Below are 24,680 nucleotides of genomic sequence, written 5' to 3'. Positions count from 1 at the left end.
GAACGGACCGGCGCATAGAAATGACGCACCAGTTAGGCGGAAGTGACCTTTGCCCATGTGTTTCTGGTGCACGGTTAGCTACACCGTGTCCTGGGCTACAGTTTGGGATTTGCATCAGTTGGCATTCAGGTGAGGACGCCGTTAATAGATATAAATATATTTTAAATATTCCGCCTCGTCGCTTTGTGGCACAACACATTGGCTTCACACAATGGTACAGTGCGTGGATCTACTCAGTAGCTCTAGTGCCTAATACGTGATGATCCTCACCTTGAGTATCCTGGGACCTGTGGATGGGATTAAGGAGACTTCCTAAAAAATAGATATTTTTTTTCTCTATTCAGCCAACAGAATGGATGTGGAATGTTCTTTTTAACCAGCACTGGAACCCGACAGTTGTCCATCCTGAGGTGTTATCACAAATAAATATTAGAGTTGTGATTTCCAGCCAACCGTCTCTCCCATTATTTTGGATAGCAGGTTCTGAGAATGGGACCCACCTCCTCTTGTGTCTTTACTTGTCCCTTGAGCAGCCTGTTTTGCCATGGGCTATCATCCCTTCTGTCATCCAACCTCTCTGGCCCTCCATCATAACACAGACCTTCCCCAGTTTTCTTTCCTCCCCCTTTTCCTTGACTCTGTACTTGCTAAAAAACGCTTATATTGCTAACTTCCAGCTCTGACAAAAGGTCATCAGTCTGAAAAGTTAACTCTCGTTTCTCCACAGATGCTGCCACCCTAGTTAAGTATTTCCAACATTTACAAAAGCAGAGTACCGCAGGTGCTGGAAATCTGATCCATTTCCAGTATTCTGTTTTTTATTTCAGATTTTCAGGATTCACACTATTTTGGTTTTGTATTCATGTAGAGAGTGTTGCACAGAAATTGTGGTAAAGTTTTTTTTAAACTCTTTTCCAGATGGGTTGTTGCTGTTCATCACCTTTGTTTGTTGAGAGTAGTGGAATTTGTGCGAGGGATGCATTAAACTCTGTAAAGGGTTCCTGCTTTTTCTTAATCATGAATGGGCAAGTGTTGATTCATTCCAAGTTTGCAGCCTTGCTACTTCAATAATGTTCTTCAGTTAAAGCATGCACTCGTGCAGACTTTGTTCATCTATGCTGTTCTGGTTATCTCTGCTGAATTATGCCTGGCATGAACAGATCAATGCTATATATTCTAACCCATTGGTTAACATGTTCAAATTTAGGAACAAAAACAAAAATAGCTGGAAAAACTCAGCAGGTCTGACAGCGTCTGCTGAGAGGAATATAGTTAACATTTCAAGTCCGTATGACTCTTCATCAGAACTGAAGAGAAATAGAAATGAGGTGAAATATAAGCTGTTTAAGGGGGGGTGGGACAAGTGGGGCTGGATAGAGTGTCAGTGATAGGTGGAGACAAGGGAGAGATTGCCAAAGATGTCATAGACAAAAGGACAAAGGGGTGTTGACGTTGGTGATGTTAGCTAAAGGATGTGCTAATGGTGACATTAAGGGTAGAAAGCAGGATGAGCAAGTGACAGATGGCCCTAGTGGGGGTGGGGTGGGGTGGGGGTAAGGGATCGAAATAGACTAAAAGGTGGAGATAAAACAATGGATGGAAATAAATTTAAAAATAATAATAGAAATGGGTGGGAAAAGAAAAATATATTTAAAATATATATATAATAATTATTAGAAAAAAGGGGATCGGAAAGGGGGCGGAGATGGAGGAGAGAGTTCATGATCTGAAGTTGTTGAACTCAATGTTAAGTCTGGAAGGTTGTAAAGTGCCTAATCGGAAGATGAGGTGCTGTTCCTCCAGTTTGCGTTGAGCTTCACTGGAACATTGCAGCAGGCCAAGGACGGACATGTGGGCATGAGAGCAGGGTGGAGTGTTGAAATGGCAAGCGACAGGGAGGTCTGGGTCATGCTTGCGGACAGACCGAAGGTGTTCCGCAAACTGGTCACCCAGTCTGCGTTTGGTCTCTCCAATGTAGAGGAAACCGCATTGGAAGCAGCGAATGCAGTAGACTAAATTGAGGGAAGTGCAAATGAAATGCTGCTTCACTTGAAAGGAGTGTTTGGGCCCTTGGATGGTGAGGAGGGGGGGATGTAAAGGGGCAGGTGTTGCACCTTCTGCGGTTGCATGGGAAGGTGCCGTGGGAGGAGGTTGAGTTGTAGGGGGTGATGGAGGAGTGGACCAGGGTATCTCTGAGGGAATGGTCCTGACGGAATGCCGACGGTGGGGAGGGGGGTGGGTGAAGGGAAGATGTGTTTGGTGGAATTGGCAGAAAAGGCGGAGGATGATCCTTTGAATGCGGAGGCTGGTGGGGTGATAAGTGAAGACAAGGGGGACTCTATCGTGGTTCTGGGTGGGAGAGGAAGGTGTGAGGGTGGATGCGCGGGAGATGGGCCGGACACGGTTGAGGGCCCTGCCAACCACCATGGGTGGAAAACCTCGGTTAGGAAATTTAGGAACACGTTTCACTTAAAAATAAAATACCGCGGATGCTGAATATCTGAAATAAAAACAGAAATGCTGGAAACACTGGGGTAGCAAAGAAGGAAAGCATTATTAACATTTCGGTTTCCCTTTTGCATCATAAATTGCATAAAACTGGCAGTACCTTGTGGTTGTCACAGAATAAATGTAACTAATAGTTCTGTAGAGAGACAGTGTGTGTAATGTAAAGTGTAATCCAACAATTAATTTAGGGTGTAAGTAATTCAGATCAAAGCACCTTGTTAGTGTCAATCGTGTGACTAGTTTTTAATCATGCAGGCACTATATCCACACTTAATCAAAAGTTATCAAGTAATATGTTGCTCATTTGATCATTCTGATTCAAGAATAGGCAAATATTGGTTCAGTCTGATTGTACATACTGTGGATGAGTGTCCCTAGAGCATCCACGGTTAGACTTGTAGTGAAGTTAACCCCTGTAATGTTGGAATTGCAACAACCATTCCTACAGCATATAACTTGTGAATGTTTATTCATGGTGCTGACTAACCTTTTCCATTGCTCTGATTCATGTTGTGCCATTGTGTTTTTCTGTATCAGTATTTTATTTTGTAGTTCTCATTTTGTTTGCTGATTACACAGTTGCCCCTCATTTTGTTGGTTAAATAACTTTGTTAACATAAACAATTGGTGATGTAACTATACATTGACATACAGATTTTTTTTTCAATTTAGAGATTAGATATATCGTGTTTTATTAAAGAAACTTGTTGCCAACAGCATTCTTGCTGCAGCAACTTAGTAGTATTCTTTTTGGAAAACTAGGTTGCTCCAGTAATACAGCTGTAGAGGTACATTAAGGTATTTGTTTTCACTAAGCTCAAATTTTCACTAATGCAAGTTAAAGTGGGTCAGTAATATACCTACACTTGAGAGATCATTTTTTTCTTTCAGACGCATGCAGTTGTATCTGATTCAGATGCCTTAATATTGTAAGTACAACATTTCTGTAAGATATAATGGTCTGTGTGCAGCCTGTGTCTGTTTATGTTAATAGCACCATCAGCTGCAGTGTGTGCACTGAAACAGCCTTCCATGTTTGTGGTATCTATATTGACTATTTCAATTGGTACACTGGGCGGTTTGTTGTTTTCCCTGTTGGAAATAGTTTTACTGGAGAAGGAAATTGGCAAGACACAAAACTCAGGTACTGGAAGCTCAATATGAAGTGGCTGGGGATGTAGTGAGAAAGCAAGAGCAGTCACAGATGGGTGTTAAAAGGTTATAAATAACACACATGTTTTCATCTACGGTGATTTTATAATGTTCCTTAATGAAATACTGGTGGAATGTGCTTTCACGCTGACATCTAGATTGATATCCAGGCTGGGCCAGATTTATCCATATAATTGAGATGTTGAGTTTGGAAATGACTATTTGTCCATATGTTTTAACAATTCATCAATCTTATTTAAAGTGTGTGATTGCTTCTTGGGTACAATATGGCAGTTTAAAAATAAGTACTAGACTGGATTCAGGCACCCACTTCTGTCCATTGTCATGTGTAGCAGGTAGAAATGAGGTAGAAGATTCAATATTTGTTGGCAGTTGATTTGGTTCATCGTATGGTGCTTGGTCCCATTCTGCTTGCAGGCCTTGCCTCAAATAACTGCACAGCACACAAAGGAAAACTACACAGTTGTTAAACAATACAAAAATACAATGTGAATAACAATTGTGATGCAGCTAATTATCGGAATAACTTTTGTATACATTTATTAGATGGCACTTGATCTTAAACTAATGTGACAGAAAAACATAGTCTACCCAACATGATGTTCAATTGAGTGAGCATCCACCTAATGTTCACCTGGAGTCAAGTAGAACTAGACTTTGAGGGGTAATTGGAATGCCTGCATATATTTCAGGACTTCAAATGAAATTCGTCTTGTTTTTATGAAGTTCTCTGGGCCCAGGACCAGACTGTTGCTTTTAAATTGATCCCTGTATTTAGTGTTTGAACGAACCAATCCAAACCAGAATCTTCCATTTAATATTAATGTTTATGCTGTTGTTTTGGTCTTGAGGATCTGTTGCTGGATATGTTGAGAACTGACCACCTCAGTAGAATAAGTCTTAATAACTGTGATATTGGTTGGAACTTGAAATCATCCTTAGTGTAAAATCATAAGGTTGTGGTGGGGTAAGGATTTCTGCTTGCTTTCAGTTAAGCCATCAATAATCTGTCTTTGACGGGTAAGTTGGACTTTTTCGCAAAGTGGGCTTTAAACTATATGTGCCCTGTATCTATCTTTAGGGGTTAAGATTCCCATGGTCCAGGTTCTGCAATTCTCCAAATCAGCAAGAAATATAAATATACATTGGCTGTCTGAAAAGCAGTGGGCTTATCGATTGAGCAGACTAGGAAGGTGTCAGATATAACGTCAGTTTTATTTTATTCATTTATAGGATGTGGCATTGCCGACGGGACCAGCATTTATTGCCCACCCTCAACTGCATTTGAGAAGGTGGTGGTGAGCCACTGCCTAGAACAGCTGCAGTCCTTGTGGTATAGGTATTCTTGAGTGGAGAGTTACAGAATTTTGACTCAGCAACTTCTGGCTTTAAATTGAAAGGAAGTTGATTGATGAAGCAGCTGAAGATGGTTGGGTTGGGCCTAGGACACTACCCCGAGGAACTGAGATATCCTGAGCCTGAGATGATTGACTTCCAACAACCACAATCATCTTCCTCTGTTCTAGGTATGACTCCAACCAGTGGAAATTCACCCCCTGATTTCCATTGACTCCAGTTTTGCTAGGGCTCCTTGATGCCGCACTCGGTCAAATGCTGCCTTGATGACAAGGGCAGTCACTCTCACCTCACCTCTGGAGTTCAGCTGTTTTGCTTATGTTTGGATAGAGGCTTTAATGGAGTCTGAAGTCAAGTGACTCTGGCAGAACCCAAATTAAAGCATCAGTGAGCAGGTTATTGCTGAGTAATTGCCACTTCATAGTACAGTTAAGGACACCTTCTATCCCTTTGCTGATGATTGAGAGTAGACTGATGAGTTGGTAATTGGTTGGATTGGATTTGTTCTGTTTTTGTGGACAGGGCTTACCTGGACAATTTTTCATTTTGTTGGGTAGATTGCTGGGTAGATGCCAGTGTTGTAGCTGTACTGGAACAGCTTAACTAGAGGCACAACTGGTACTGGAGCAGAAGGATTCTGCATAATGGCTGGGGTATTGTCAGGGCCCAGCTTCTTTGCTGTATGCAGTGCACTCAGCCGTTTCTTGATATTCCACTGAGCGAGTTGATCTCAGCAGGGTATGAGTATAGGGTTCCACGATTTGCCTCATAGGGGAAGGAGAATCAGCTTGGGTTCTTCCTCACGATCTTTATCCAAGGACTTTTGCTAGAGGTGTGAGGTTGGAGATTGAGGACAAAATTGGGCCCATGGTCAAATAGATGCTAATATGCACTGTGAAAGCTCATACATGAATAATGGGCACTTGGCTGAGGAACCAGAGGCTAGCCAATGCTGTGGGCCCCTCCCCCAACAGCTCTGGAGATGGGGGTGCAAACATCAAGAAGGAAAATACATCATTCGAGCCCAATGGGTCAGTGGATGAAAGATTCATACAAAGGAAACAGCATTGCTCTTTGAAATACCTATTGATTTTATAACAATTGTTTTCATTTTAGACAAGGCCAAAAATGGGACTGTTCTTAAATTTAGTATGAAAGTGTGCATGGAATTAGGCCAGATCGGTGGGCTGCATACTGATTTCAATAGGATAGTGGACTGAACACCCATGTGGCAGATATGGACCAATGTCATGGATTCATGTTTATGCCATAAAGGTGTACCCATTAAATCAACAAAACATTAAAACTTTGATGGCTGCATTAGATATTCTCTGGGTACTGTAGTGCTGATCTTTCCCATAAACGGTTTGAGCATCTCACATTCAAGGACTGCTCAGCATCTAATTATGCAATAGTGTAACCCAGGGATGTAATAATAGAAACTCCCTTGTAACTTGAACTGGATATTAGCCCTCTGACTATTCTAAGCTGTCTGAAGACAGGCTGAAAACCAAGTCACAAGACATGGCGAGCAACAAATCATTAAATTGCTTCATTTACAGATGGTTACCCAAATCTCTGCTCCCCATTCACCCATCACAGAATCACAGTGCAGAAGAGGCCCTTCAGCCCATCAAGTCTGCACCGACACGTGAGAAACACCTGACCTACCTACCTAATCCCATTTACCAGCACTTGGCCCAAGCCTTGAATGTTATGATGTGCCAAATGCTCATCCAGGTACTTTTTAAAGGATGTGAAGCAACCCGCCTCCACCACCCTCCCAGACAGTGCATTCCAGACCGTCACCACCCTCTGGGTAAAAAAGTTTTTCCTCACATCCCCCCTAAACCTCCTGCCCCTCACCTTGAACTTATGACCCCTTGTGACTGACCCTTCAACTAAGGGGAACAGCTGCTCCCTAGCCACCCTGTCCATGCCCCTCATAATCTTGTACACCTCGATCAGGTTGCCCCTCAGTCTTCTCTGCCCCAGTGAAAACAACCCAGTGCTTAGTGTAGACTGAATACCCGGGATGTCACCCCTGCCCCATGTGCGAAAAGGCAGGTTGTGACATCCCGGGTGTTTAGTCTACACTAGAAAAACCCTAAGTGTTTCAACTTGTCTTTTCTCGCTGACCTATATTGGCTCCTGGTCCCCCAGTTATTGAGACTTAAAATTCTTACTGTTGTGTTTAAATCCCTTCATGGCTTTGCCCTCCCTATCTTTGTTACCTGCTGCAGCCTGAGAACTCTCAGTTCCTCCTGACTCTGATCCCTTATGGGCCTTTCCCCCCTTCAGCCCACAATTGCCATCAGCTGTCTTAAGTTCCAGAATTCCGTCCCTTTTCTGCAGCTGCGTCTGCTGCTTTAAGACACTCCGTAAACCCACTTCTTTGACTCAGGTTTTGGTTGCCGCGTCCTGATACCTCCTTTAGCTGGGCACCGATTTTTGTCTGATTACGGCTCTGTGAAGCCATTTTCCCCATGAAAGTTGGTGTAGAAATGCAGGTGGTAGTGGCCGTTGGCGTAGAATCACATTGACAAAGACTTGTTTTTATCCCTCCTGCAGGTTATTAAAGAAGAAATGATCAACCAAACTGTTAGCCGACTTTGTTACAGAAACAAGGTGATCCTGGCCCCCATGGTGCGTGTTGGTACTTTACCAATGAGATTACTGGCACTAGACTATGGAGCGGATATTGTATACTGTGAGGTAAGGAAAGGATTGTGTACTATTCCTGCAACATGTTTGATGAACGTGGCAGAAAACTAGGGTTATAGTTTATTGAGGTAACATTTAGCATTGTGCCCACAGTAGAGATTTTTAACAAGTACCTGTCACGTTTTGTACATTGGAAGCCCACAACTGTTATTCTAGTTGTGAATTACAACCTTCGATGAACATTAAAAGTACAGACCAACTGTTTCCTTGTCATTGTGTCAAATGATAAACTCAAAATGGATGAGAAAGTTCTCCGAGCTGAAGGTCTAATATCACTAGATGATTGCTGAAAAAAATACAGAAAATGTTGGAAGTGCAAAGCACAGTCAGTTAACACCTGTAAAGGGCAAAGGCAGGTTGAAACAGTCTACAACAGAGCAAAAGCTTGTCTTTTCTCTACGAGTGCTCCTGGCCTGCTGTACATTTCTGCCGCTTTCTGTTTTCAGATTACAACTATTTTAATTTTTTTCCTGGTCAGCATTGAAAGTAATGGTTCAATAGCTTCTATGAAAGCATTATAATCAGGGTCAGCGAGCTGGTTTAGTTGAACAGGTTACTTTCTGGATACTTGATGATCCTGAATGGTTATCTATCTAAGGAGAACAATATCCAGGTATAAATGCTGCACTGAACCCAGGAGATCTGGGTTTATGAAGCATTGGTCGGAGGGGTTTTGCACATGTAAGGACATTTTTCCTATCCTGGCACCAAAGGTAAAAGTTTTTATACTTGACAAGAAAAACTGGGCTTCCCAGGAGCTGTCTTGATGCCTATAACAGTTGTATTTGTATGTGCAGATTTTGATGTTAAAGGAAATGTCAAAGCTGGAACAAGCTTGTACTATTTAAAATTCTCCAGCTGACCAAGCCAGTATTGAAGAGAATTTGCAACTGACTGTAACGGCAGGTCGCACCTGGTGTTGAATGGCCAAGTGTGCATCTCCACTTTTATATTTTGAATTAGATTTCTAAGTGTCGTGCTAAACTTGTACTTGCTCACTTCTCTTTTTTTTAAAACCATCTTCCACTTTTTCACACTCATTTGCATTTTCTTTCTTGCAGTCGCTCATTCATTCTCTCACTGTTTCTTTCCTTTTTCTCTCCCCTGTACGCTCTTTTGCTTCTTTCTCTCTCTCTCTCTCTCTCTCTCTCTCTCTCTCTCTCTCTCCCCCCCCCCCCCCCCACTCATTTGTTCCCCCTCTCAGCACTACTTTTGCCATCCCCACCATTCTCTGCCATTTTTGGAATTAGAAACAGGAGAAGTCATAACTGTTATTACATGATTCTATGGCTTAACTTTAAAGCACCTGCCATTTCAGTCATTCTGAATCAGTCATCCCCTTTTTCTTAAATTGTCCTTGGCACTTATGTTGGAATTTATACAGTGCTCCATTGTGGCCTTTAGGGAGGTTTTACTGCAATAAATCATGAGGTTTTGAAACCTGGACCCAAGGGAAATCTGAGATTTTGTTTAGACTTTCAAATTGGAATGTAACTTGCAGAAATAAAAAATTATTTCCAACCCCGTTAGCATCTGGAATTTAGTCTTGTTGGAGAAATGTTTTCCTTCTCGCTCACGAAAGGCGCCAAACTGACAGGAGAAAAATAATGAAAGTTGTGTTGTATTGAGGCACCATCCAGGCCACGAGAAGAAGAGAGCATGTGGGAAAGGGCCAGAGTCCCTTAAAGGGGTGGAATGGCTGCTGATTGGCGTGTCCCTCTCTGGCAGGGTTGTCTAAATACCAGTGTTAGAACTGGAAAACACAATGGAACAGGCAGAAACTGTAGACTTCAAATCCCCACAACCCCATCACCTGCCCCTTGAGTAACACTGTCCATCTACTTATCTCACAGCATGCACATGCTAGCTTCTTCATTGACAATAGTGTACAGTGTAATGGTACTGACTTAGGGGACTTCATTACAACGTGGGTTGTGACCCACTAAGGTTTGTTAGAGTTTGAAGGCCTTGTGATATAGCTCAGGTTCCAGAGCTTTGACCTATTTCACAGTCATTTGCAAAATTTCTGTTCACCCTTGAGTCAATATTAGCTGATGTTTAACTCCACTCTAAACTTCAGGTCTAATGAAAGAGTGATCATGATAATCCGAGGTAATGCTGGGTATTGCAAAGATATGTTAGAAAAATGGAGAAATAAATAGATTGGAAAAAGAATATAAATGCATGTTTTATTTTAAATCTACAAGTGACGGTATAATTGCTGTTAAAGCGTTTTGTAGTTGGCTAATTAGTAGTAAAAGGAACCAGCATTGTTAGAATGTGACAATAAGAGAGCTTCAATCCATTATACAAATGTAAATTCCATTAGAAAAAGACTTGTAGTTGAAACCTCCTTATGTTTTACCGATATTTTAAAGTGCTTCATGTATAGTCAATTAGTTTGAGGTGCTTTGACTGAAAGGAAACATATGAAATATTTGTGCCAGATTTAAATTCCAAATGCTAATCCCCGAAGTGTTCTGAAGCATCCACTGCTGTGCTGCGAAATCCAATTATTAGTGATATTTTCTTTATCCAGTAGATTGTGGTTAATTAATTGTTCAAAGTGTTAATGTGACTGTAGGTTTTGGTCCACAGCATGTGGTGACCTTAACAATTTTGATTGACTTTATTTTTTCAGTTGCTGGTGAATTTTTACTGCCCAAAATTAAACCCATTCAGACAATTCCAGTTTGTTTATGATAAAGAGGAAAATTGCGATGTGTCTGAGCTAACAAAGTGAGTAGAACATTAAAGTCAGAGGTCTGACAGGAAATTTGATTAATTCCCAAACTGGAGATATCCTCATAAACCCTCCTCCTTTAGGGCCTTTTCATGCCCCTCAGTACAGTTGAACAGTAATAGTACAGGAGGAAGCAATTCATCCCCTCATGCCTGTTTCATTGTTCAATTAAATCATGGCAGATCTGGATTTTAACTCCACTTACTTGTAAATTGGGGAAATGCGATAAAATGGATGAAGCTTAGTGGATTGAACTGAAAGTAATATTGACTTTTGGGGAAAGCGACTATAAGCTGGTGATGACTGCAGTGAACTTGAGTATCTTGCACTGGAGTTTTAAAAGTGAATACACGCGACAGGGCTTTCCTCTTGAGGATGACGGCTTCTTATGGAAGTCTAGGTGGAAAGCAACATAGCCAACCTGATCTTTTGATTCCACAGCTTTCCCAAGATTAAAATCTCGAGCTTTTGCTGTCACTTGGGATTTGGGCATTGCAGTGGCCTGTTCCTGAGAAGCATTTCTCATTGTGTGTTTCAGAAGTCATCGCTATAAAAAGCAGCTCAGATGAGCCAGGATCAAAAAAAACTGCGTGTTCTAAAGAGGCACTAGACACAGCCAGTTTGTCAGCACGGGGGGAACATGTAGGGTATATCGGGGAGGTGGTGGCATAGCGGTATTGTCACTGGATGAATAATCCAGAGACCCAGGCACTGGGAACCTGGGTTTGAATCCCACCATGGCAAATGGTGGAACTTGAATTCAATAAAAATCTGGAATTAAACCATTGAATTAAACCATGAAACCATTGTCGATTATCATAAAAATCCATTTGGTTCACTAATGTCCTTAAGGGAAAGAAATTGGCCGTCCTTACCTGGCCTGGCCTACCTGTGTGGGCAATGTGGTTGACTCTTAAATGCCCTCTGAAATGTTGTATCAAATCACTAGTGTATAAGGAGTGAAGCCAGACAGACCACACAGCAACGGAAACAACAAAAACAAACTCGGCCCTGTCGACCCTGCAAAGTCCTCCTTACTAATATCTCGAGGCTTGTACCAAAATTGAGAGAGCTGTCCCACAGACCAGTCAAGCAACATACTCAAGAATTATACCTTACAAACAATGTCCTAGACACCACCATCATTATCCCATCGGCAGGACAGACCCAGCAGAGGTGGTGGCACATACAGTCGGGAGGGAGTTGGCCTGGGAGTCCTCACCATCAACTCCAGCCTCCATGAAGTCTCATGGCATCAGGTCAAACATGGGCAATGAAACCTTCTGCTGATTACCACATACCACCCTCCCTCAGTTGATGAGTCAGTGCTGCTCCATGTTGAACACCACTTGGAGGAGGAGGCAGGGGTGCAGAATGTACTCTGAGTGGGGGACTTGGAGTGGCTCAGTATCACTATTACAGACTGAGCTGGCTGGGACCTAAAAGACATAGCTGCTAGACTGGGTCTGTGGCAAGTGGTGAGGGAACTAACAAGAGGGAACAACATACTTGACCTCATCCTCACGAGCCTACCAGCCCCAGATGCATCTGCCCATGACAGCATTGGTAGTAGTAACCACCGCACTGTCCTTGTGGAGATGAAGTCCCGGCTTTAATTGAGTATTTTGTGGCACTACCACCATGCTAAATGGGATAGATTTCGATCAGATCTAGCAACTCAAGACTGCATGCTGTGAGCCATCAGCAGCAGCAGAATTGTACTCAACCACAATTTGTAACCTCCTGGCCTGGCATATCCCCCACCCTACCATTGGCACCAAGCCAGGTGATCAAACCTGGCTCAATGAAGAGTACAGGAGGGCATGCCAGGAGCAGCACCAGGCATACGTAAAAATGAGGTGTCAACTTGGTGAAGCTACAACACAGGACTACTTGTGTGCCAAACAGCGTAAGCAGCATGCGATGGACCGAGCTAAGCGATTCCACAACCAATGGATTAGATCTAAGTTCTGCAGCCCTGCCACATCCAGCCGTGAATGGTGGTGGACAATTAAACAACTCACAGGAGGAAGAGGCTCCACAAATATCTTCATCCTTAATGATGGGGGAGCCCAGCAAATCAGTGCAAAAGATAAGGCTGAAGCAGTTGCAACGATCTTCAGCCAGAATTGCGGAGTGGATGATCCATCTCGGCCTCCTCTGGAGGTCCCCAGCATCACAGATACCAGTCTTCAGCCAATTCAATTCACTCCACGTGATATCAATAAATGGCTGAAGGCACTGGATACTGCAAAAGCTATGGGCTCTGACAATATCCTGGCAATAGTACTGAAGACTTGTGCTCCAGAACTTGCCATGCACCTACCCACTATTCCAGTACAGCCACAACACTGGCATCCATTCGGCAATGTGGAAAATTGCCCAGGTATGTCTCATCCACAAAATGGAAGAGAAATCCAACCTGGCCAATTACCGCCCCATCGGTCTACTCTCCATCATCAGTAAAATGACGGAAGGGGTCATCAACAATGCTATCAAGCGGTGCTTCCTTAATCTGCTCATTGACGCTCAGTTTGGGTTCCGCCTTGATCACTCAGCTCCTGATCTCATTACAGCCTTGGTTCAAACATGGGCAAAACAGCTGAACTCCAGAGGTGAGGTGGGAGTGACTGCCCTTGACATCAAGGCAGCATTTGACCAAATTTGATGTCAAGGACCCCTTGCGAAACTGGAATCAGTGGGGAAAACTCTTCGCTGGTTGGTGTCATACCGAGCACAAAGGAAGAAGCTTGTGGTTGTTGGAGGTCAATCGTCTCAGTTCCAGGACATCACTGCAGGAACTCCTGGGGGTAGTGTCCTAGGCAGTAATCATGTGTGACTTCAATCTACGTATAGACTGGGCAAGCTAAATTCACCATAATACTGTGGCGGATTAATTCCTGGAGTGTGTACGAGATAATTTTTTTAGACCAGTATGCCTAGGAACCAACAAGGGAACAAGCTTCCCTAGATTTGGTAATGTGCAATGAGAAATTGTTAATTAATAATCTTGTTGAGTGGGGTCCTTTAGGGAACAGTGACCATAACATGATAGAATTCTTCATTAGGATAGAAAGTGAAGTAGTCTGATCTGAAACTAGGGCCCTAAATCTAAACAAAGGAAACTGCGAAGGCATGAGGCGTGAGTTGGCTAAGATAGATTGGGGAACTTCATTAAAAGGCATAACAGTGGATAGGCAATGGCTAATATTTAAGGAACAAATGTATGCACATTCCTTTCTGGCACAAAAACACAACAGGAAAAGCGGCCAAACCATGGCTAACAAAATAAATTAAGAATAGTATTAGATCCAAAGAGGAGTCATATAAAGTTGCTAGAAAAAGTAGCAAGCATGAGGATTGGGAGCAGTTTAAAATTCAGCAAAGACAGACCAAGAGATTGTTTAAAGGGAAAAATAGATTATGAGAGTAAACTTGCAAGGAACATAAAAGCGGACTGTAAAAGCTTCTTTAAATTTGTAAAATGAAAAAGATTACTGAAGACAAATGTTGGTTCCTTACAGTCCGGAATGGGAGGTTTTATAATAAGAAACAAGGAAATAGCAAAGAAATTCAACAACTACTTTAGTTCTGTCTTCACATCGGAAGACACAAATAACTTCCCAGAAATGCTAGGGAACCAAGGGTCTAGTGAGAAGGAGGAATTGAAGGAAATTAGTATCACTAAAAAACAGTGCTGGAGAAATTAATGGGAATGAAAGCCGATAAATCCCCAGAGCCTGATAATCTACATCCCAGGGCACTAAAGGAGGTGGCCATAAAAATAGTGGATGTATTGGTTGTCATCTTTCAAAATTCTGTAGATTCTGGAACAGTCTCGGCAGATTGGAGGGTTTCACATGACCTTTACATAGAAGGAGGCTATTCGGCTCATCGAGTCTGCACTGGCTCTCTGAAGGAGCATTCCACATAGTCCCACTCACCTGCCTTATCCCCATAACCTTGCACATTCTCTCTTATCAGGTAGCAATCTAATTCCCTTTTGAATACCTCGATTGAACCTGCCTCCACCACCCTTTCAGGAAGTTTGTTCCAGACTCCAACCACCCTCTGGGTGAAAACATTTTTCCTCAGATCGCATTTACTCCTTTTGCCGATTATTTTTAATCTGTGCCCTCTAGTTCTTGATGTTCTCTTGGTGGGAACAGTTTCTCACTGTTTACCCTGTTCATACCCCTCAGGATCTTGAATATCTCTATCAAGTCTCTATCAGCCTTCTTTTCTCCAAGGAAAACAGTCCCAACCCTCCAATCTATCCTCAGCTACAGTTCTTTATCCCTGGAAAGATTCTTATGAATCTCCTCAGTACTCTCTCCAATGCCCTCACATCCTTCCTCAAGTATGGCACTCAGAACTGGACGCTGTACTCCAGATGAGGTCTATCTAGTGTCTTATACAAGTTCAACATGACCTCCTTACTCTTGTACTTAATACCCCTATTAATAAAGCCTAAGCTACTATATGCTTTATTAACTGCTCTTTCAACATGCCCTGCCATTTTCCAAGGTCCCTCTATTCCTGCACCTCCTTTAGAGGCTCTCCCTTTATATAATGTAATCCCAGTATTTAAAAAAGGAGGAAGGGAGAAAACTGAATTACAGACCTAACATCAGTATTGGGGAAAATGCTAAAACGCTTATAAAATATCAACAGGATTAGACAAAGCCAACATGGATTTATGAAGGGGAAGTCATGTTTGACAAAGCTACTGGAGTTTTTTGAGGGCGTAACTAGCAGAATAGATAAGGGAGAACCAGTGGATGTGGTGTATTTGGATTTTCAGAAAGCTTTTGATAAAGTCCCACATAAGAGGCTAACATGCAAAATTAAAGCACATGGGATTGAGGGTAATATATTGGCACGGATTGAGAATTGGTTAGCAGACAGGGAACAGAGAGTAGGAATAAATGGGTCTTTTTCGGAGTGGTTGGCGGTGACTAGTGGGGTACCACAGGAATCAGTGCTTGCCCGCTATTCACTATATATATCAATGATTTGGATGAGGGAACCAAATGTAATATTTCCAAGTTTGCTGACAACATTAAACTAGGTGGGAATGTGAGTGGTGAGGAGTGTGTTAAGAGGCTTCAAGGCAATTTAGACAAGTTGAGTGATTGGGCAAATACATGGCAGATGCAGTATAACGTGGATAAGTGTGAAGTTATCCACTTCGGTAGGAAAAACAGAATGGCAGAGTATTATTTAAATGGCGATAGATTGGGAAATGTTGATGTACAAAGGGACCTGGGTGTCCTTGTACACCAATCACTGAAAGCAAGCATGCAGGTACAACAGTTAAGAAGGCAAATGGTATGTTGGCCTTCATTGTGAGAGGACTTGAGTACAGGAGCAGGGATGTCTTACTGCAGCTGTACAGGACTTTGGCGAGACCATACCTGGAGTATAGTGTGCAGTTTTGGTCTCCCTACTAAGAAAGGATATACTTGCTATAGAGGGAGTGCAGCGACGGTTCATCAGACTGATCCTTGGAATGGCAGGATTGTCGAATGAAGAGAGGTTGGGCTGACTAGGCCTGTATTCACTGGAGTTCAGAAGAATGAGAGGGAATCTCATTGAAACGTATGAAATTCTGACAGGGCATTTCAGACTGGATGTAGGTATGATGTTTCCTCTGGCTGGGGGGGTCTAGAACGAGGGGCCACAGACTCAGGATATGGTGTAGGCCATTTAGGACTGAGATGAGAAACTTCTTCACTCAGAGGGTAGTGAACCTGTGGAATTCTCTACCACAGAAGGCTGTAGAGGCCAAGTCACTGAATATGTTTAAGAAAGAAATAGATAGATTTCTAGACTCTAAAGGAGTCAAGGGGTATGGGGAGAGAGCGGGAGTATGCCGTTGAGATAGAGGTTCAGCCATTATCATATTGAATGGCGGAGCAGGCTCAAAGGGCCAAATGACCTACTTCTCCTGTTCCCTATGTTTCTGGGCCCAACCATCTTCAGCTGCTTCATCAATGACCTTCCTTCCATCATAAGGTCGGAAGTGGGGATGTTCGCTGATGATTGCTCAATGTTTGGCACCATTCACGACTCCAGATACTGAAGCAGTCCATGTCCAAATGCAGCAAGACCTAGACAATATCCAGGCTTGAGCTGACAAGTGGCAAGTAACATTCATGCCAGACAAGTGCCAGGCAATGATCATCTCCAACAAGTGTGAATCTAACCATTACTCCTTGACATTCAATGGCGTTACCATCACTGAATCCCCCACTCTCAACATCCTGGGGGGGTTACCATTGACCAGAAACTGAACTGGGCTGGCCACATAAATACTGTGGCTACAAGAGCAGGTCAGAGGCTAGGAATCCTGTGGCGAGTAACTCACCTCCTGACTCCCGAAAGCCTGTCCACCATCTACAAGACACAAGTCAGGAGTGTGACGGAATACTCTCCACTTGCCTGGATGCGTACAGCTCCAACAATACTCAAGAAGCTCGACACCATCCAGGACAAAGCAGCCCGCTTGATTCACTCCCCTTCCACAAACACTCACTCCCTCCACCACCGATGCACAGTGGCAGCAGTGTGTACCATCTACAAGATGCACTGCAGAAACTCACCAAGGCTCCTTTGACAGCACCTTCCAAACCCATGACCACTACCATCTAGAAGGACAAGGGCAGCAGATGCATGGGAACGCAACCACCTGGAAGTTCCCCTCCAAGTCACTCACCGTCCTGACTTGGAAATATATCACCATTACTTCACTGTCACTGAGTCAAAAACCTGGAACTCACTCCCTAACAGCACTGTGGGTGTACCCACACCACATAGACTGCAGCGGTTCAAGGAGGCAGCTCACCACCATCTTCTCAAGGGCAATTAGGGATGGGCAATAAATGCTGGCCTAGCCAACGATACCCACATCCCATGAATGAATAAAAAAAAGTGTTGTAACTGAAGAAATAACTCAGTGATCTTTGGATCAGAGTTATCTTGGAGGGGAATGAAAAAATAAATCTATTATTGCTAATGTGAGAAGTGCAGCAGCCCCAGACCGAGCTAAGCTGATGGGAAATTGATTGACTATCTGGAGACACAATTGGTGGTGAAAATGAGTTTGCAGTTCTTAAGGCATGAATTGTAGTAAGAGGATGCAGAAGCTAGCTCTTGGCGAATGACAGATACGGATAATACAGTTGAATCATTAAACACAATCTCTCACTTAACGTTTGGTAGGGTTCTGAGTGTGGTTTTTATAAATACCCACTTGTTCCTATTCTTTTTTCTCAAGCTACTGAATAAAAAAGTTATCTTGAACTTTAGTTTTCCGTCTTGCAGTGACTTGTGACTGAGATACTGGGCTGAATTTTCAGGTTCCGCTAAGGGGAAAATGCCTACAGTTGCCTCTGCCTTTGGCACCTCCTGCACACTGGTGCATGGCTTCCTCTTCCATTGTGGCAATGTTGGGCAGGTAAGAGTGCGATGAGGCAACGCTGGAAGCTGCCTGTTTCCGTGCCAGCAACAGGGCGGATTTGCGAAACATGGAATTGCACCCCGTTAATTTTTTGTACAACCTCTGCTTCCCCTCTGGAATGGCCGGCTTAAACGCAGCCTTCTTAGAAAGTCCAGAAAATCTTTGCCAGTAACGAGACCGGGAGGTGGCCTGAGGGAGCCATCATTCAACCTCATCATCCCGGACCTGGCTGCTGTCACTGATTCCACTGGGAGTACATGCTCTGCTGCCGACCACTCGATGGAGCTGCGGGATTTGGTGGGGGGTGCGGGGAGGAGGAAGCAGTGGAGTCTGAGTCTCAACTGGCTGCAGTGAATCTGTGCTGGTTTTCAGTCACGGTGACCTGACTATGAAGGCCCCAGGGCAGCCTGGTGTTGCTGTGGGGCGGTTGGAAAGGCCGGGCTGCTGAGTAAGTGTGGGAGTTGGGGGAGAGGCCATGGGAAGCAGGGCTAAACAGCGAATGAGTGGGATGAGTGGGTTTGGGAATAGGGGCTGTGAGTGAATGAGTTGGGGGAGGGGTGTTGGGAAAAGGGGCATGTGTGTGGTGGGGGAGAGGGGTCACACTTAGTCTTCTGTCACCAAGGAATATGGAGAGCTTGGCTGAAACCTACATCAGTACATAAAATTTTCACATTTATATGATGTATGTTGATCGATAATACACAAACTTTAATAATTATATACTGAATATTACTATTCTGCTTTCTTGCTGTTTTATTTTTGTTGGCAAGGCAAGCATTTGTTGCCCATCCTGTATTGCCCTTGAGAAGGTGGTGGTGTGTTAAAATGGGGTCATATTGGAAAATAGTTTGCAAAGCACTGCCAAAGTCCTTAGCTTCACTTTGCATGTACATAATCCAGTAAAGTCATGTTCTGTTAGTAAGGACTTCGTCCTGTATTACATGTACTGACTGATTGAATGTTGAAATGCTGAGGTCACCTGGTGACTTGATCCAGATGCATTGGTTCAGTCTTGGCAGTAATAGAAGGTAAACAAAGGGGAAAGTAATGTAACCCACTAGATGTCTAATAACTCCAACCACTTGAGATGGCCGAGGAGTACTTGCATTTCATACAAATCATAAAAAGTGCCATAATCACATGATTCCTAGTTTAAAAAAAAAATTCAGAACTTTTTATCTTTGGCTATGCTCAGAGCCAAAAGTCCTCAGCAGCATTATGGCTCTGAGCCATTCTGAGGTTCAGTCAGTACCCTGGGCACACATTTCCTCCCATGTTCAGGAGCAGCATTCCTGAGACTCCTCAGTTGGAGTGTCTGTCGGAGGGTGTATGCCCAGATCCTGAGGACTGGGGATTGCACTCACATTGCCAGAGCGAACCAGGTCATGATGGATCCACTTTATGTGAACCACACTCATTTCGGTCCTGTCAGCTATTTCCATCCAGGCCTGCTAATCCTGGGTGGGTGGCCTCCTCCTGTCGTCTTCCAGGAAGAGCGCCTCACTCTTCTGCCTTACAGCCTTGAGGAAGAGCCCCAGGTCTGCATCTGAAAAAGGAGGGGCTGCCCTGTCCTGGGTCCCAGGCCCCTGCCTCTCCTGAGACATTCTATGATCTTCAAGACTGAAGGCGAAGAAGTGAAATGGCAGCCACAGTGATAGCTGCCACAACTGGTTTGAATCAGGCTCACACTTTAACAGCCCTGCTCCCATTCCCGCCCCCGCAGCTGCTAATTGGTCGCCAAACCCCACTCCAGGCCATGTCAAAATCAGGGCCATGACTGTTCCCTCCGACCCTTGTTCAATCCCTCCCCTCCCAGGGAAGGGTTTGGGACCTGGAAACAGTCCTGACTTTCTGTTTCCTGTCCCTGGAAGGAAAACGTTGCCATTTTCTCTGCAGTATCCACCTTCTGGATCCCATTTTGTGCTCTCGGAAACGAGGAAGGCCTGTTGCATTTGGTGCACTTACCTCCTTGTTGCTGTTCTACCTAACGCAGGTAAAGAAAAGTAGAACATTAAAACTATACCTCGTGTGCAGTTTTGCAGGTGCCTTGTGAGGAAGAATGTATGGCACAGACTTCGTGAGCAGAATGGCCTCTTACTACGCGGCATCATTCTGCGATCTTGAATGAATGAATAAATCATGCTACATTTTAGTTGTATATTTGACCGATTGCCCAATTATGGTAACCAAACCTAAACAATGTCCAGTGTTTGTATCGATATTGATACTATCCCCGTAGAGACTGAAAATTTTTAAGAAGAAATTTGAACTTCCAGTGGACGGCTGAAAAGATCGCATGACAAGATTTCAAGTTTTAAGATTTTTACTCCAACACAAACTAAAAGGAACATTGACTAAACACTATTTCAGACAGCAGCTTACATTCTAAACAACAGAAAAAGTCCTCCACTTGACATTTAAATCAACCAAAAATCTCCCTCCGTGGTCATACTTCACTCTGCCCCTTAAGTAGACACTCCATTCTGCTGGAACCAATGCAAAGTAACTCTTAGCTCCCAGGGGCTTGCTTCCTTTCTTTCCCTTTCTCAGCCGGGTGGCTTCTAATCCTTAAACTGGCTTTTATGGTGAGGGTTACCCAGGAGATTCCTCCCTTTAGACAAAGCCAGGCGAATCTTCCAGTCTTGTTTAAATCCTCACAAACTCAATCTCTTCAATCCGAGCACAAGCTCCCACCTGTATTCTTGCGTGGTGAGCCATAGATTTGCTGCCTTCATCTCTCTCACTCACTCACGCACTCTCACTCACTCACCCACCCACCATTCATCCCTTGCTCACTCACCCCTCCCTCCCTGTAAAGTTCAGCGATATTTTAAGAAAACACCTTGTTGAAAACTGATCCTGCAATGCCTCCCTATGGACTCTCCCCTTCTCAGCCCATTTCCATGGCAATGTGAATTATATAAGCCTTGCATCCAGGTAGAAATGCTAATTAGCTATCTTTAACACTCCCAACTTCATTCTATCTTGAAACAAAATAGACAGTTTAAAGTATAACCATTTACAAAACCTAACATTTCTAACATTCATGGAGACTAACAGTATATCTACCGTCCGCACAGATGCTTTGGTCGTTGTTTACAGGTGTGAGCGCTGTGCATTTTCTTCCTAGTAAAACAACCTGCCCCCCACCTCCCCCCCCCTGCCCAGCCCCTGCCCCCGCCCCCGCCCAGCCCCTGCCCCCGCCCCCGCCCTCCTTTAGTCTTTAACACCCAGACTTGCTGGCAGTAGAATTTGGAACAGGTCACATGACCCCCTTCATACTTCCATTTTATCCTAAATTAAAGAGACATAACAATCTTACAAAACTTTGCATTTGTAACAATATTAGCTACCTTCTGTAAAACTGGATCTAATTGATTCAGCACAATGTACACTTCTGTGATTCATGCTGGCTGGTCCACGGCTTCTTGATCTTAACCCATTAATTTGTAATTGTTTAAAACTCGCCACATGGGCTGTATCGATTAAATGCACTTGCTAATCAAGTATTAGTGTACCTTTATATAAAAATATAATCAATCTGTGCTTATATCCCTGCCTCAATTAGCCAGACCCATATAGTCAGAACTAGAGGTCTTATATAGTGATTTGCGTTTTATTTTTGAGTGGGAAAGAAGGCAGGTAGGCTTTACATTCACAACATTCATGTCATTCACAGTTCCTTTGTGTCTGCATGCTCTGTTTAACTAGGTTGTTATAGATTGTGTTGTGCCTGGAGTGGAATGTTGCTACAAAGCTTCAGGATAATACAAGCATTTTGCCACAGTAGAAAATAAACCTTTGTGAATTTTATCGCAGTAATAATGCCTTGATTTGTTCAAGGAAAGAGTTACTTCTGCTAAGGCCAGATGTGATTTAGAGAACGCACCAGCCATTTTGTGAAGCAGACTGCTCACAAGGTATCGTTAATTCTGGAAAAGAGATTTTGAGTCTATGATTCTGTGATTTTACAAGATTTGATTTAGAGCTAACAGCTGCATGAAATGCATATGCAGTATTTTGTTTTTATTCTTGAAGTGTTCCATTCCCACTCCTTCCAAGAAAAAGACATTTTTAAAAACAAGAGAGGGGGGGGGCACCCCCCGCTCCCCCCTCTCCCTCTTCTCCGCTCTCTCTCCCCTCCCTCCCCCCCCCCCCCCCAACCCGGCCACTGACCTGAAACCCAGCTGCCACGCAGCAATAATATACTGGGGGCAGCTTCGATTGGTTTAGAGTGGGATGCCTGCCCCCATCTGGGAGCTGGGAGGGAGCCCCACTCTAGAGAGCTGCTAGCCAATCAGATTGGCTGGCAACTCTGTAGTCCCAGCTGTGCCAGGATCGAGTATTGGCCATTGCTGTGACTATGAGCCGACCCTAATGAAGAGGAACAATAGCTCCCCAACTTCAGGTAAGTCAGGGATTTTGGTCAGGCCTACCTGGCAGGCAGCAGTGAGGAGGGGGTTGGGGGGAGGAGGGGGCGGCGGGCGGCAGACCATGTTTTAGAGACTAGGAGACAGAGGCCTAAAAGGGGGGGTTAGGGTTTGTTCTTGGAGAGGGCATACCTCCGATGGGCACAAGAGGTCTCCCCCTTTCCTGCCCACCAGCGAAAAATTCTGGGCTGCCCACCTTACTTCCACCTTCCCCTGCCGCTGGTATTAGAGGAGCGGAGGTGGGATGAGGCCCTTAAGTAGCCATTAATTGACCACTTAAGGACATCAGTAGGCCCAAGGGCAGGCGGACTGCCTGACACCTTACCCACCCATTGTAATATAGGAGGCAGGTCAGGGCTGAGTGGGGAGGCCAACCATTTTGACAATTTGAACTCCATTTATAAAATCTAGAAATAAAAAAGGAAAACTGGCATTAGAAAAACCAAACTGGAAATAAAACTTGCCGTCTCTACAGACTCTGGCCCATGTGTGACTCCAGTCCCACACTAACATGGCTGACTCTTTAACTATGCTAGTCAGGATGCTCATTTATTAAAAACAAGTGTACTCTGTTTATAAACCTCTGCACAATCACAAGATAATTGCAGATTGGGAAACCATCTTGATTCATCGGTCTAGAAAGACCCTTTAGACAGTACCCCCTCTCATTTCAGGATCCAATTGGTTCCTAAGTAATTCCAGGGTTGCCTTCATTAATCTATTCAAAAGTTTATTCCACATGTAGGAAGAGCTCTTTTGTTGTCAGGCATAGATTTACCTTTTTAATTGGTTGAACCCTTATCTGACCATAATTTAATTTGAAGTAATATTCTGAATTTACTTTTTCCCTTCTCTATATACATATCTCTATAAGATCATCTTTCCGATGTCTCTCCAAGACTAAAGTAGGCGAGTTTCTTCAATTTTTCCGAAGCACTGGCTTTGCTGTTGAGTTAGAGTTGTGCATTCAAGTCTTGCTGCAGAGGCTTGAGCTCCTATAACCTAGGCTGACTCTTCACTGCAGCGCTGAGGGAGTGTTATACTATCAGGGCTGTCTTTCAGTTGAGGCATGCACAGAATCTCAGAATGGTTACAGAGACATTGTCTGCCTCCTCAGTTGGAGAGCAAAGATCCTGTAGCACAATTCAAGGAGGATCAGGAGTGCCTAGCCAATGTTTATCTTTCAGTCAGCCCCACTAAAACAGATGATTTGGTTACTTATCTCATTGCTGTTGGTGGGGCCTTGCTGTACCCAATTTGGTTATCTCATTACCAACATTACAACAGTGACTTCATTTCAAAAGCCCTCAATTTACTCTGAAGGGCTTTGGGACGCTCTGAGATCATGATAGACGCTATGAAGATGCAAGTTCTTTCCACTTTGGGTAAATTTGAAGGCGGTGGATGGGATAAAGCCTTTTCTCAAAAGGTGATTAATATTTGGAACAACCTGCCAGACAAAACTCCCTAGGATTATACAAAATGCTGTTTAACACTAAGATGGCAGCGATGGAGTCCTGGCAAGCTTCACACCAATGGGTCAATATGATATTTTATGTTCCTGGACTTCATATTTTTTTAATGTTCTTTAGGGCAGGTTGGCTTAAGTGTTTCCCAACAACCTGAACTTAAGCAGTGCCTTTGATACTCTGTGATACTATTGTCATGGTGGATCAATCATTTTGCTAATGGAATATTGCAGTCAGCTTGTGAACTTCATTTTTTTCCCCCACTTCAATTAGGAATTGATTGACTTGAAAATGATACAGTGCAAGAGAGTCGTGAATGGTGAGTTGACAAATTAATTTTTACTCTGTATGATTTCCTTTTCCTGCTCTTCCTTTTTTCTTTCTGGAGTGAATCCTTAAACATTTTTCCCAATATTCAGCAAAAGAAGTTGACTGAATTTAATGAGACTATCGGTATTATAATAACAGCAGCGTCCCAAGTGGAAGGCAAATACAGTGCAGGAATTGAGAAGGTGACTACAGTTGGGTTGCACATAGTGGGCTAGAGTTTCTGCTTTTGGTGCAATTCGGAAATTGCACCCATAATGTAGTTGAAATTGCTGAGGTCCGGTTGCACTTCAGGGTTTCCGTTAATTTCCATTCATTTGCCTAACCACAAACGTAAATTCTTTCACAATACAGTGTGATCTGGCAGCATAGTAGAAGGTAACTGTTTCTTGTTAACCTTTTTCCAAAGCGTTCTTTGATGTGCTGCACGTAAGAGGAGTAACCTGGTAAATTTTAATAATACAGCTAAAAATGTGTTTATTACAATA

At 43.5% G+C, this 24,680-nt stretch overlaps 1 protein-coding gene across 3 annotated transcripts in view; it reads left to right on the top strand.

Moving 5' to 3' along the window:
* The first annotated feature begins 35 nt into the window (after positions 1–35).
* Positions 36–24,680, top strand: part of dus2 (dihydrouridine synthase 2) — a 116,590-nt gene continuing 91,945 nt past the window's right edge. Inside the window, exons 1-3 of one of the 3 annotated variants that reach the window (XM_078544231.1) lie at positions 36–129; positions 7,609–7,752; positions 24,139–24,184. In XM_078544231.1, coding sequence (XP_078400357.1) covers positions 7,624–7,752; positions 24,139–24,184 — 175 coding nt within the window. In that variant the 5' untranslated portion in view covers positions 36–129; positions 7,609–7,623. Of the gene's footprint in view, positions 130–4,918; positions 5,208–7,608; positions 7,753–24,138; positions 24,185–24,680 lie in introns of those variants that run through there. The other 2 variants (XM_078544229.1, XM_078544230.1) reach the window with 2 other exon arrangements.

Source organism: Cetorhinus maximus, chromosome 6, assembly GCF_964194155.1.
Source record: "Cetorhinus maximus chromosome 6, sCetMax3.hap1.1, whole genome shotgun sequence".
Taxonomy (NCBI): domain Eukaryota; kingdom Metazoa; phylum Chordata; class Chondrichthyes; order Lamniformes; family Cetorhinidae; genus Cetorhinus; species Cetorhinus maximus.
The sequence above is the reverse complement of the archived record's forward strand: the minus strand, read 5'-3'. Positions and strand labels throughout refer to the sequence as shown.